Source organism: Varroa destructor, unplaced genomic scaffold (genome assembly GCF_002443255.2).
Source record: "Varroa destructor unplaced genomic scaffold, Vdes_3.0 BEIS01000007.1, whole genome shotgun sequence".
NCBI classification, from domain to species: domain Eukaryota; kingdom Metazoa; phylum Arthropoda; class Arachnida; order Mesostigmata; family Varroidae; genus Varroa; species Varroa destructor.
Genome location: NW_019211460.1, coordinates 7,045,102 through 7,060,002, shown reverse-complemented (window position 1 = coordinate 7,060,002; position 14,901 = coordinate 7,045,102). Strand labels below are relative to the sequence as shown.

General features: G+C 40.7%; 2 protein-coding genes across 3 annotated transcripts in view; one reads left to right on the top strand and one right to left on the bottom strand.

Moving 5' to 3' along the window:
* Positions 1 to 4,714: 4,714 nt before the first annotated feature.
* Positions 4,715 to 14,901, top strand: part of Mthfs (methenyltetrahydrofolate synthetase) — a 28,914-nt gene continuing 18,727 nt past the window's right edge. The window contains exons 1-2 of the mRNA XM_022813335.2: positions 4,715 to 5,016; positions 5,644 to 5,742. Coding sequence (XP_022669070.1) covers positions 4,868 to 5,016; positions 5,644 to 5,742 — 248 coding nt within the window. The 5' untranslated portion in view covers positions 4,715 to 4,867. The remainder of the gene's footprint in view (positions 5,017 to 5,643; positions 5,743 to 14,901) is intronic.
* On the bottom strand, positions 6,446 to 14,866 carry LOC111253629 (uncharacterized). Of its 2 annotated transcripts, XM_022813334.2 has the most exons (6): positions 13,071 to 14,866; positions 12,679 to 12,844; positions 8,575 to 8,722; positions 7,509 to 7,642; positions 7,155 to 7,217; positions 6,446 to 6,973 (listed from the first exon to the last, which is right to left on the bottom strand). In XM_022813334.2, exons 1-5 carry the CDS (start codon positions 13,193 to 13,195, stop codon positions 7,155 to 7,157), a joined length of 636 nt encoding a protein of 211 aa, XP_022669069.1. In that variant the 5' UTR covers positions 13,196 to 14,866; the 3' UTR covers positions 6,446 to 6,973. The 2 variants fall into 2 exon arrangements, with proteins under 2 accessions (XP_022669069.1, XP_022669068.1); XM_022813333.2 differs by having other exon boundaries at positions 6,446 to 7,217; positions 13,071 to 14,861.

Below are 14,901 nucleotides of genomic sequence, written 5' to 3'. Positions count from 1 at the left end.
TTCCGAATGTATAGGAAATTATTGGGTTAATTTCGACACGACGATCAGGTTTAATCGGTGCGGAGCGAGGCCTACAGGTGGCACTCCAGTCGAGTTATTGCAATCGTACGGCCAGCAGTATAAATCTAATATCCTTCCACAATATCAACGGGATACGTTTGGTACTATCTTTGAGTGTTTCTCGGACCGAATTTATGCCGAAAGTCAATTGAATAACTTAAAGTGCCTTGTAGAATTGCTTTTCGTGAAAAAAAATCTTCATCGATGTAAATATATTGTTATAAAAAAATTAATAACAATAAGTTTCAATAACGTCCCAAAAGCCAATCGAGACAAGTTCAAACATTTGAATTCATATTCAATATATTGTGAGTAGCTGTTTGTTAACGCGACATATGAAAACATAAATATACATCAATATAAATGTATAAAATTTAAGAAAATGTATATGGTATTGTCGTTAGAGCTTAATATGTTCAATTACTCATTAAAAAAAAGAAGGACGAACACTTTTACACCTTAGCGATGTCTCGGAAGCAAAGTCAATCTTCATTTAAAACACATTAAATCAAAAAGAAGATTAAAGAACAAGCCTTGATGACATTTGAAAACCAAAATTAATACGTTAACCGACTCTGTCAATCGCCATGGTTGAAGGTCGCTTGAATTGCGTGCGGCCATCAATCCATGTCATTCACGTACGTCTCAGGAACAGTCAATTAGCTAACATGATGACCTTATTGAAAAGTCACCAAAAGCCAATATATAGGTCTCTGACGAACATATTACAACCGCAAATAGGTCGGACAGGGTAATTGCAACGAGTCGATTTATGTTAGGCGTATATTAGGTAATTCTTTGAATTCTACAATGCAAGGCGTAGCCCGCCGGCTTAAATATATATAGATGATAATGAAAACAAGCGAACTTTGCTCTAAAAAAAAACAGCATTAGAACGCAAGTGCCTATCTAGAAAGATTTCTGCATTCTACGTATGTTGACACTCACAACTAGAATTAAATACTCCGAATTTGACGTTAGCCAGTGCAGCAGACGCGTAACTTCCACCAGGAAACGAAGCGTGTGCCGGGCTTCGAACCCAGATCACCACGTGACTCAACGCTTCAAACGTAAACACGTTAACCACGATGCTTTCTCGGGGCGATGTTTGCACCTGGGCCTGTCGGACACAGCTGTCACATAATTAGAAGAAAGCGGAGAAGGGACAGATATAGACCCTCAGGTTTCTCACATGAGTCAGAGTCCTTGTGAGCCCGTCAGAGGCCAAAGGTCAGCATTGTTGTGAACAGTTTTTCCTCTGGAAGTCGGTATCGGTAGTTGAAACCAATGGATTTCCGGTGCAAAATTGATACGGCTTGTTCATAGTCTTCATGTTTAGATCATGCTTACGACAAATTTTCCCTAATAGACGCCATTTGTCAAGTACATTTGCTCGGTTCATAGTATCAATAATACTCATTGAGCTAGTTTCATCCCTTGCTGATATATTGCTTGCACAAACAGCAAGTGAACTAAAAGGTGCCATTGGCAGACCAGCTTCAGTCTAATGAATCAGTCGGCACTTCGTCACGGGACACATAGATTTCATCTGAAAAAACTGATCAAACTACGTATTGAAGCTAAAGTGGGATATATGTCTGAAGCCAGTATTTTGTCTAAGATAAAATCTAGTTATTTACTATAGTGGCTATTTTAATAATTACCGAGTTCTACGGAGCCGGTTATCGGGAAAAGCATTTGGATTTTTTTTCTGCCAGAACTGCGTTAGCATCGCATCGGACGGCTGCCCTATGTAGCACCAGGCCAAACGTGTCCACGTCGAATTATACATATAAAAGTCATATTTTTCCTATTTAACCAGGTAAATTCTAGTGTGCCAAATAATAAAATTAGCTATGTGAATAGATTTAAAGTTACATTGCATTGTTTTTGTTGTTGTTGCTTCTTTTTTTGTTTTATGATACTCGAAGGAGGAATCGGGTGAGTAAATGAAAGAGGAGCTTCGAGCTTAGAGATGTACGCGACTCTTCAAAAAATAGCGAACAGTCCGAACTTGAGTGGTCGCTGTTAGGTGATACCTAAGTTATAAGTCAGGGGTCTGTCATACATCCTAAAGTTCACTACTTGTCTAATCCAAGGAGTTTTCCTCTGTTCTGGATACAGATTAAGCTATACCAAATTCAAAAATAAGCCAAGAATATTACGATTCTCATATTTAAGTTTAAGTAACGAGCAACTCTTTCCTATAAATCATTGAATTGCTTTACAAAGCACTTAATTTAGTAGCAATAACAATTCTGATACAGCCTATCCAGCATCCTTCCTTTACTTGCGTCACAAAAACGAAGTTATCGACTATACAGCTGATAAAGCTCAATATGGTAGATTCGCAACAAAGGTATTGTTGAATGCGAACAACAGGCTACAAACGACAGTACATTAATGTAAATCTAAGGACCTCTAGCACGTTATTATACCAGATGAAAAGATGCAGGACGGACACACATGCAAGCTACGATATTTTGGCCTTAAAACTACCAACGATGTTCCCCCGGTCTTAGTTAACCCAATCAGGAATCTTCTCGCATACTGCAAATATAGATTACGAATGCTCTATGTATGGTATAAATTGTGCAAATGCAAAGTACGCAATGAGCTTGCGCTTCTCTTGCAATTTTTAAGTGATTTTCGAATACGGATAAGCCACGTAGAGCATGAACTCAGGACACAGTACGACTTCGTTCGTCCGTTCGACTATCTTAGAGATGAATTAAACCTTTACTGGGAGGCAATGATGTTCTACATGCAACAAAAGCTTAACGAGCTGAGAAGCTTCTGTGATGAGTTTGCCTATATGTATTACTACAGGAATCAGGCTGTGCCTTACGCGACTACCTGTCCACGTCTGTGTCAACATTGCCATGAGCAAGTACGCTGTGCATACAATACATGGTAACGTCGATGAAAATTTGGTGCTGACAGAGTTTCGACGGGAAACGTGAGCGGGTCTGTGCGATGTTTTTGGTGCTCACCAGCGCTCTCTTGAGGGGGGGAAACCGCGAGGCGCGCTTAATGCCAACTGGATCTTTTCATATTGGAATCTTTGCTGGGTTTAGCAGGATGTAGGAGAATTTCAATAAATATGTGACTGATACGGTGCGCAAGTCTATTCTAGAAGTAGTCCTTTTTGCCCCGATCATACGACTTGTAGGTGTGGTACAAAAGTTGTATTGGGTTATTCAACTTTCAGGGCTTGAAATCTTATTAGGCCAAGATGAAAGAGGTATGCTCAAACCTATCAGCAAAGCAGATTGAATTAGTTTCATACTTGCAATTTGTGTCTTCAATCGCAGCCCTAATCGTCAGTTATCGTTTGTTTGTCGTTATATAACTGCTGCGGTAAACTTATTGCACATAGCAACTACCAGGGTTAATGTTGTTGCTCTGTCTATAGTTTTATTGCGATGAAGGCATACAGCATGACAGGTCCGCCGTTTCGATCGACCTCAGCTTCTACTACAAGCCTATCCTATAAACCCAAATAACAGGAGTTGTGCTTGTCATAAACTATCTTGTTAATTTGACGTGTGACATAAAACGCTGTCGATGCAAGAAGCTTATTGTTGAATTGTTCAATTATTACCTTACGAATTGATTCTTTCAACGGAAAACTATTTTACAAGAGATAAAAAAAAAAAAAGGCTGTATAATGAAACGGAAGGAAGGTGAAGGAGCCAAACGAGCAGCCCGCACGTATTGCGCGGTGATTATGACGAGAAAAGCAGCAAACGTAACGACCGTACACGATCCTGAACTGATGTTTTCTTTCTTTGATAAATTACTTGGGTTTCAAACATTAACTTATTCCTTAGAATGTCTCAGAGACAAATATTAGGAATACGTGGTGGTGTAGATTCAAATATGGGTGTAGACATACATAGGAGAACATATAGATGGCGCTTCCTAATGTAATAGAACGAGAAACTTACGCTAAAAAAATAGGCCTCTAGTGCCTGTACGTGGGTTAGGGCAAAACTGTCGTCGGGTAACGTGTTCTGGCTTTCCAAAATGACCGATCAACTCCTCTAGGTGTAACCAGCCGCCCAATTCGATAAGCCTGAAGCGTTCTTTTTTTTTTGTCTACGAGGTCGGTAATAACTGACTGCCTGAACAAAAATAGCTCGTTCTAATCCAAAGCGGTCATGAATGAACGTTTGCAGTGAAGTATTAGCAAACTATAAGTTGATGTTATATATATTCTCTTGATTGTACCATATCATCAAATTATGAAATATACATGTACTAATGTTGTGCCCCATAAGGACATTGACATATATTACTATGATTAGGTAATATATTCGTTCATGTTATTCTTCTGTAGTTCTGGTATACATATTTGGGTAATTGCTAGAAACGTAGTCGTCTAACAAATTCGAGACGGGAGATATAGCTCAGATTTTTCGAAATACCCGCATCCAGTGGCGTACGCTATCTAGCATTGAGTGAAGACCCATAATGGTCTACCAAAAGCGAGCTTGTGAATACGCTCCAACGTTATCGCCTTGAAATCTGCCTTCTGTTGCTGGCGCCATCTGGTGTCAAACGCGCAGAGAAGGATTGTCGCTGTGTAAGCTTATCCGGTTAGTGTCCCCCCCCCCCGTAAAAGGTCGGCCTTTCACCGCGCCTAAAAATGAGTTGAAACGCTCTTTCCACAAACAGAACCTCCTTCACTGTGGTAGGTCATACGGTTGTTTCATCTGTTGTGATCTTTGCTTACCAAAGGTAGTGCAGTAACTCTCATTTCACTTCGAGTGGGTCGAGTCGGACAAATCGCAGTGCAAAAAATATGGCCACCACGCTGGCACAGGCGAAAACTGCCCTTAGGCGTACGATTAAGGCGAAACTTAAGGCTCTCGACGCGGCTGATATTGCAGCACAGTCCCAGATTGTGATAGAGAAGCTAAGAGCATTGGAAGCATTTCAAAGAGCTCGAAGGTAAGTTGACTGCTCTGTTTTTGCATATTTTAGGGCCTCGTGGACACTAGCGATTGCAAACAAATGGATAACACTAATTATCAAACGTAAACATTTTCAAAATGATCGCGCTGACTGTTCGGCTATAGTTCGTGCGTTAGAGTAGAGATTCTTTTCCATCTTCCTTAACTGTAATCTAGTACGTCTTTATCTCTTTAGCATTGCACGGGATTTCACAAGTGTGCGCGTAAGATGAGGATAGTCTTGTAAATAATTACAAAGGATTGGTTTAGATAGATATACGCAATGCAAATGGCGTAGTAAAGAAGAGCAGTAAATATTGTGGCTCTACAGCCTTAGAAAGTAGAAACTTAGTTTGTGTTTATATATATATATATATATATATATATATATATATATATATATATATATATATAGAGGCATTTACTTCCTATACGCTGTGTACCGTACACAAAGTCATTCGGATTCAATTAAAACATTAATAAATTGTTTTTCGTCAGCATGGGGCATGTGGCATAGCATGATATGCCTTGGTCGATTGTTGATGAAAGATAAATGAGTAGTTAGCTAGAACAAAGCGAATTCTAAATGTCGCTATGGCATACTTTATGCCACCTTTGTTTGCAGCGTGTCAATATTTGTAAGCCTACCGCATGAGGTCGAGACTAGAGGCATCATTCGTGAGATGCTGAGAACCGGCAAGCGCGTCTTTCTTCCTCGCTACAGGTAAGTGATACCTATAATGGTGCTATTCCCATATGTTGCATTTGTTTCTATGCCAAGAAAGGCACTGCTCCCTATGTTGAATACGCTATTGCAAAGTGATACATGCTTTCACGTTCCATGCATCCCATGTCATCGATGACCGATATTCATTGGACCGCCATTTATATTTTTACGATGATTATCCAGTTAAAGTGGTACCGTTGATCGACAACTAGTCCTTTGTTTATAAGGTTGCATCGTTGAGGTCCGAAACGTTATTGTCTATACTTGATTTCCAAGCAAGTGGTATTTCGTTGTTGCTTGCATCTACCTTAAACATGCGAGGCCTTCTCCAAATGAAGTCTAAAAGACGAAACGACGAAAATTGGACGAAAAGAAAATACATTACGCTTTAAAACCAAACGAACGTAAAAACGCATCTACGACATGACTACAGAGAAGTATCCACGCTTTTCTTTTCAAGCATATCGCTCGTGTCCGCTTCGATTTAACGAAAACTATCTCCAAGCAATTTACATTTGTCGTACTCGTAACCAATATGTCGATGATTATCATAGGGCTGTTCTTGATGAGTCGTAGTCCCATATCTTGAAACAATAAATTTCGACACTTCGATTTTTGCTACCTCGATTCTGGCTCTTGATTCTATCCTCTGGCAAATGTCCGCGTTGCTTTCTGTTTCTACAATGAATACATTTAACACTGTAATATCGAATAAATAACTGCTTTTTATTAAATAAGTTTGTTGTTGATAAACATATAAATAGAACATCTGTGTTATCTATATAAAAATAATTTGATGCGTTATCTGTAACATAGTTTTAGATGACGCTACTCCTATATGGCCCACCATCATGCACACCTATTGTCCAATACCGCCGATGCTATGAACGTACGTACAGCAGTACGTTTCCGTGATAAGTTACACATATTAAATATTTATATTGTACATTCATGTTATGATCAGCGGCTATTCCTGCTTTGTTTTCGCCTACCATTTGTCGTCGCTTCAATCCTAACGTATAATAAATCAGCACCTCACCGCATATATGTGCATATAGTTGAACATCGATTCATTAATATACAACATAAATGATCGTTTTTATTTTACACTTAACACAATTCGATGCTTGACAGCGGAACTTGACGTAGCTCAGTGCGTTCATGTTTATATCTCCGTTGTTAAATCATATGTGTACACTGTCGTTGAGAGCAGTACCCGAAGGAGTACCTAGGAGGATAACGAAGCGCATAAGTAGACCTAAAAAGTTGTCCAATTGGGAATACATCGTTTTTCTTTAGGACAATTTTCTAATCTGGCATTATAATGTATGTCTTACGACTCGTTGTTGAATGTTGGGGCGCTGGTCAAATAACTTCGAAAAAACATGGCAACTTGAAAGTGAGTCTACCTATCCGAACGTGCGGAGGTTTTCCATTTTCGTATCACCGTCGACTATATGGCGAGAATCGACCTGAAATAGACAAAGGATATGCGCAAAAAATTACGTGGTGCTTCCGTGCTGCATCTCGCATTGGAACAACTTATTACAAAGCTTAACTAAGCATGTTCGTTGATAGCTTTCAGTACCTTAACGGTGTCCATATGTTATATTTCAGTAACGAATCTCTCATACCGGTCGAATCTTTATATTCCTCCTACACAACACTGCTTTGATGGCTGCAAAGTGTCATAATGCTTTGAAAAAGACGTTAATAAAGTATATACACCTCTTGGCCTACTTTTTTACTCGACATGTCAATACCTGTAGGCAAATTGCGGCCATAAGCTGACAGAAGGCTCCAACTACGGCACTTGCGTATGACCACGACAGGTAGTTATGAAGCGGATCTGGCATCCAGCCATCCTGATTTGCGTGTGCGCCGAATACCGCTACCGCTAAAAAAAGTATATGAAAGACATTTCTAACGCTATTCATCAATCGAACGAATAAACAACAGGCCCGACTCTTTTTATTTGCTAGCGGCCATATCTGGGCAGAAAGCGTTGACGGGGACTAGCGTCAGTCCCCAGATCCAACTGTCCGATCTGTGTGACTGGGTTCCACACAATAGCCTATATGTCTATTTGCACAGTTATCCCAGAATGGACACTGAAATACTTGGCGGAGTTTAGGCTGAAAATAGCACCGCTATCGATGGCTGTCTTTTAGCGAATTAATCAATAATGTTTTTCCCTTATTGGTAATCGGCACTAAGATCGCAGTAGGGAGTTATATTCTTGGTTAGTTATCGATTGGATAAAGTATCACAGTTAACTCAGATCTAAGGTAGTAAATCGCCGTGCATGTTGGCACTGTCCGGTGACACCCATGTTACTATCTAAGACGTCTCAAGAACACTCTCTTTCTTCTATTTATTTACTGGATAAAGCCACGATTTCTGCTCCATGATGGCTGTGAAAACACTAAACACCTAAAAACATTTTTTCTTGGTTGTCTGCTCAGGCTGGACTGCTGTATCATCTTGCAGACTAACGCTGTTAAACACTCCGCCTCCAAAATTAAATGAAACCCGCATTAATTTTCCATCTCGCATAGGGAGCACCTTATACCACAAGAACCACTCTAAGTGCCATTGCTACATATCTGTATAATTAGTTGTGCGATACGCCAATGTCAGATGATTTTTTTTCTGTCACCTGGATAGGCCTAAATTATCTGTGTTACGCAAGAAAAGGTGATGCCAAGTTACATTGACACTGTACCCTATTTGAGTAACTTGAGTTCCGAAAAGCCCTGACAACTATAGACGATTCATATGATTGTATTTATGTACTGCTAGCTGTAGCTGCTGATTTCTACTACTTACCGATGGTAGAGCAGAGAAAAGCGAACGTCAGGAGAATATTGCAGTACCGAATAATTCTCCGCTCCATCGTCTGGTCAAAGCAAACGTAGATAGAGATCAAGCCGATCGAGGCAATTAGCTGTGCCGTGAAGGCGAACGTATAGAACACCTGCGACGACGATAGCCCACGTAGGAATACACGCGGAAACGTTTTCAATATGGAAAATGACATTTAGATCCCGTTATTATTTAATGATAATAAATGCAATGATGATATCGTTACAAGCAATCGTGTTCAACAAACAATTCATAGAAAAGACCTTTATCATTAAGGAATAACACTTGCCTTGAAGACCTTTAGAGAAGTTTAGCCAAGGACAAACGCATCGTGCGATATCACACACTGAAGATACCGAATTCTAGCAGAGCATATTGAAAGTACTCAAAATGCTTTGTTTGACATCGTTCCTTAAGCGTACCTAGCAACTTCTTATCGATAAGTTCAACATCGTAAAAGTGGTGCCTGCGTAGAAGTCAATGGGCACGTATAGGCAAAAGCAGGGAATTTTTATTTTGGGAAATACCTACCTTACGATTCTGTACGATAGATTTCTTACAGTATTGAATATGGCAGCGTGGATTTTTAAGCTGTAGAAAATTTTTAGAGACGTGCTCAACTATACAACCGCTGGCCAGTTTAGCGGACACGATCCTATATCGTGAATCGCCAAGAAAGATGAGGTACCCATACCTAAACAATAAAACTACCAAAGGCGAATTCCGTAGACACTTCCGCCAAAAATTTCAACTACGACCACTGAAAATATACTTTAATCTCTATGACTTTTCTTCTTCAATTGTATGCTTTCACTCCGAATAGATTTTTGAATGTCTTGCGTAATGTCTTTCCTCGCTGTGTATTTCGTATAGGCGGATTGCGGAAACTAACGCATCTGAGGTGCTAATGTTACTCTCGGAACAGCTCAGTCTAACAGATATATTCGAATATGTCACAGAACAAACAGGAAATTATTTATTCAGTAATCCATACGTGCGGAACTTTACCGTCGTGAGTCGTACGCCACAATGCCCCCTCGTGAACTTTAAACCTCTATAGATCTATTGGCTGCTATTCACAGTTCATTATTCAAGATAGAAACAACTTCGAAACGTAACGGTTTAAGGAACGAACTGTTCAGGGATAAGGGTAGTAGTTAATTGGTGATGATTTCCAGTGCGCTTCATGCCTAAACAGACAAATTTAAATGATCAGAATTCGTACTTCTAGAGTAAAATTGATATATATCCTATAGAATCTACCCTGTCTTCGATCGTAGTAGCCGCCACGACGACTGGAAGCTCGACACTCACGTAAGGGACCATCAGATTCATGATAATGGAACAATAGCCGGAGCTTTGCAAAATAAAGAAAGTTACGATGACAAGAACACCAATAACCAAACTTCCAAGTTCACTCACAATCCAAATAAAAGTTTTACAATTTCTCAAGATATGAACTAGTTATAATAACTATGATTGATAATTTGTCTAATAATAACGCATATGTTAGATACACTATCCTATACGATATCCAAGCTAAGACCCTATCAGAAAAGCGTTATGGCTATTGGCTAGTGTGAATAACTAGGAACAAAATAATCCTTCCAAGATATTCAACAAAATACCTATTCGGACAAAAACGATCCTATTTATAGGAACGTGCACGCTTCGACCACAATTTACGTATACACAAAGATAACTTTAAGCGTTTCTGTTTACGGTCGGATCTTCTTGTGCACTGAATAGAGTAGGCGGACGCGTCGGCAACTCGACGCTGGGATGACTCCAGTTTGGGCATAGATATACTGACGCGGTCTTGTATTTGTAATTTGTTAATAAAGTAAGTGAAACATAAAATCTTTAAGAGTTCAAAAATTGTCAAAAGCTAAGTTATTACATAGCTATCACTGACGTAATTCATATCGTATTCATGTCAATTACCTTTAACTCCACTACGGTTTGTTGCCAATCAGGTCAACATATGCCCCCGCAGCCACAGAGATTTCGCCCACATTGAAGTAGATTAGCCTAGAGCTATCTGAATGCATTTAGAAGAACATACCGAGTACGTAAGCGGCAACCTTACGAATGTATCGCGATATTTTCGATGAAGAAAAAAAAGCTGCATTGTTTATCGTGCCCAAGTTCGGTATAGTTCCCGGCATTTGTCGGAGAGAACAAGTCTGAATAGAAGAAGGCAAACGGTTGACGCACATAATAGAGCCGGCGACAACTCAGAATGCATCACGCTAACTTCGATTGCAAAACATCGTCTGATTGAACTTGTGCACAAAGGACGCGTCTTCTGAATCGCATGTCGAGACGGGCTGTGAAAGCTGATTGAGGAAAGCCGAATGAAATTACCGGTTTTAATAGAAACAACAAATTACTTTGAGCCTGACAGTCTGCGCTAAAAGTATATCTGTCCTCCCACATGACACGCGACAACGTCAGACATATATTGAAACCAACAGAAATCGTCTAGTACGAAAGATTGTTAAGTAGTATTAGAAATTATGTGCCAGACCATGAAACATACGAAGAGCAAACCTTGGCACTACTTTGGGTCATTCCCCACAAAAACAGTGAAGCAACGTCTAGGTTCCCGCGCGTATGCTAAGCATGTAAGCACCTATGACCTCGCAGCAAGAGATCTACATCATTCCGTGGCACCCGCGTCAATGAAGATTGGCCAAAGCAACGAAGGCTCGTAAGGGAACAGTGGGCCGCAAAGAAGTGTAGCAATCATGTGATTTGTAGCTTCCCGTTCGAACAGGCCCGTTAGACATTTATTGACGGCCCGTATAAGACGGTCTTCGTAAACAACTCGGGCAGGTTCGTCAAGAGTCTCGATGTACAACGACAATTCAAAAAGACATAAAAAAATGTTTATTGCAGCTATATAGTACCCTACAAGATTAATAAATTCGACGAGTATGTATGGCTGAAAAGGTTACTCGAACACAAACTAAAGAAGACTAGGATTCAGCGAGTTAACTAAATCAAACGCGTGGGTGTGTGAAACAAAACGTCAGGAAATGATCTGGTCAACTCTGCTATTGACCGCGAAAGGCCTGGCGGGTTCAATAGCTCTATTTCTCATTCAAAAAAAAAAAAGACCGTATTGAAAAAATGTCAACATGGTTATGGGTCGAAGCAAGTAAATCTCGTCGACAGCTGCACTAACACAAGAAATCTCTTCGAAAGAACCATTTGCGTAGAAACGGTATCGTAGACGGTTGTCCATAGACCGATTCGACACTCAATGGCAAGGTAGAACTACGTGACATTCGATGGTAAATTCTGTATTGACGAAAATCGCTGAGGTAGCGCTATGCAGAAACAAGTTAGTCAGTAAAAACCGCCTATTGAGATCGATTTTCTACTTACAGCCGCTTGCCTAATTCGCTGCTGCGACGCAGAACCCCTACAGACAGATAGTTTGTTTTGTGTAATTATACCGACAAAGTCGAGCTCTTGTTGGGATGAAATCGTTGATCGCTATATGCACCCATGTGTTTCTTTGGTCAAAGCATTGAGCGCGATCTATCCCCCGTATCATTTGCCCACCGTCTCATTTATCCGTTAGTATAATTCGTGTACGTTTCGGGTAATCGAAATTCTCGTAAAGCTTTATTATTAAAGTACGGCTTTATATGTTAAGGCACCTACAAGCATATGCGTTGCCATAACCAGCCCACTTTTACTAGTGGCGATGCGTGTAGACATATTTGATCGATAGTAAATAACCATTTTACTTATTACAAATCGAACGGAATCTATCGAGGTTCATATAGAAGAGACAGATACCTTATTGACGGTATCTGTCTCTTCTAACAACGGGCCTCTGCTTAAATGTACATAATGTTCTTTGTCTTTCGTGATTTCTATACTGTTAAAACGATATTCGGCATAGTCGTGCTCGTTCATTCGTAGCGAAAATAACAATTTTTCGAATGAAAATTGGTATCCTTCGAGTTATCTCTTCAACTTTCGGCTATCCGGCTACGGGGTCGAAATCGAGATAACTACGTTATTTGAGGCATAAATTTTAAGATAACTTACTTGTGTCGACACGAAGAATGGTAATTCGAGGGTGTCTCGTAATCTATTGTATTCATACGTAAGAATCCAACGACAGCCCACGTAGAACTTGCGCTGCTCGAGATCATCGGGGCTGGAGTGCGATCTAAAACATGTTTCCCATAGACCCGTTCGGAGGAACTGGGCACTGCGGAATGCATAATAAAAAATGTTACCGGCCGTTCCACACAACATTTTGCAGTATTTCAACGACGATTACAATCATATTTTTGACCTAAGTACACGTTAGTTGGGTCATAATCATTACTGTAATTGGCCAAATCTAAAATTTAATCGGGGTATTCATAAAACTATTCTTCGCAGATTTCGGTCAAAGCCAGGGGCTTAAATGAAGCTCCACAGAATACACACACCTGTACGCCCGGAAGTCAGATTTGAGCCAGTAGGGAGTGACAAAGGCAAGGAACGTTGCAACAAAACCTACGTGAGCAAACATTATACCCCCCGCCCGACCATCTCGACATCCAAAGCATCCCATGACTCTATTCTTCAAAGTATTCTAATGTCTACGGCGTTATTCTTCGCCTAGCCGATTGTAAGGGGCAAACTTGTAGCTGCTTGAAATTTGGTAGAAACGGTCGATGCTCTCAGTTCCTTCAGACGTTACAAACGTGTCTTCGTTGATATCAGTGGCACTTGGTTGGTCAGAGCTTTCCGGGTGAGCTAAAAGGTCAGCTCGACGGTTGCAGCCGCAGTCGAGCTTGTGATAATACTTATGCCGATTCTAGTAAAGAGTAAAAAGTGGTCTGACGTCTTTCGAACAGAACAGTAAAATAGTTTTGATGAAGGATTATACGTGTTCCCTTAAAGTCCGGTGAGACGGTTTCAGTCGATACATTCGACCCTGACAAATGCTCCCAGATGCGTCAATGACGGATTGGTTGCTTCTTTACAGAAGTAAGGATTACAACAGAAGTTATTGCCAGTCTTCCACGTTGCGAAATGATGCTTTCAGTAGCTTCTCAGAGCATCCGACGTCCGACTGCTATTCGATTTGGGTTCATCTTTGTTAATCGTCCAGTTTAAGCAAAGAGGATCTATTAACAAGTGGTCTTTTTTTGCTCTGAAAATTCTACAAAGGACAATTTGATACGTTTCGGCCAAGTTTAACAGCTGGCTTCCGTCGGGCAATGCGTGCAGTATACTCACACTGCCCGTTACTCGACCGGTCTAAAAGTTTCGATAGTGGCCTGGTGACTTATCCTGTGGACACTTCCTTTCGGTTCATCAGTTGTACTCTAGTTGTTCGTAGAGTTTGGCCAATATTCCCTATCGTTTAAATGAACCAAGATCTTTTATCGCCGCGTATTTGGCATCCGGAAGTATTGACGGAAAAACATTTACACGTATAAACACACATGCACTGGCATTGTGGTTTGGCTCTTTAATTCGAATTGATAAAACTACATTAATAGGTCTCCAATAGAACATGCAAGCATCGATGTTCTGAATCCTGCAGAAGCACGTTTAGCTGCAAAATTATCTATTCTATCAATACTCGCTTCGACTGGCTTCAAGCAGCGATTTTCAAGCGCGTCGTCATCCTCAAATCACCCGATGCGTTTTTCGGTTCTCAGATAAAGGTTTACTTACTGAATCTGTAACCTTTTTCAGGTTTTGAAACAGAACGTTCTTCTATTTGACCTGATTGTTAATTAACCACTTTTCATTAAGGCAGCCTGCTCGCACACAACTTTCTTAGGTTTTTTTTTTCTACCTTTCGAATACAGCACGCCAATCACAACTCACGTACGATTGATGGCACGACACTTTTCCGGCACTGACTTTGGCTGTATCAGCTATACGAGCAGTAGCAGCAGCAGCCGAAGTCACCGCAACGCTTCAACGGTACAAACGTCAACACACGCACATATAGACAGCTCTTACTCGCGTTAGACGCTATATGTCGTTTCTCGGCAACTGTTGCGTCGGGTAGTTCAGTCAACGGCGAGTGCTAGAATGACGGGTCAGGTCTGATCCAAGCGCCCAGCTGCATCGGCTGACCGATGGCTTTACATTGCGCGTCCATCGACCGGAAGAGCTTAACTTGAACGTAAGGCGGATCCCTAGCAGCAACGCCCTATGCCGCCACAAATTTCGATCGGTGGACAAACGAACGAACAGATCGGCCGCTGTCGTCGTTGTCGCTGGCGCTTCTGTTACCGCTGCTGCTGTTCGTATCTT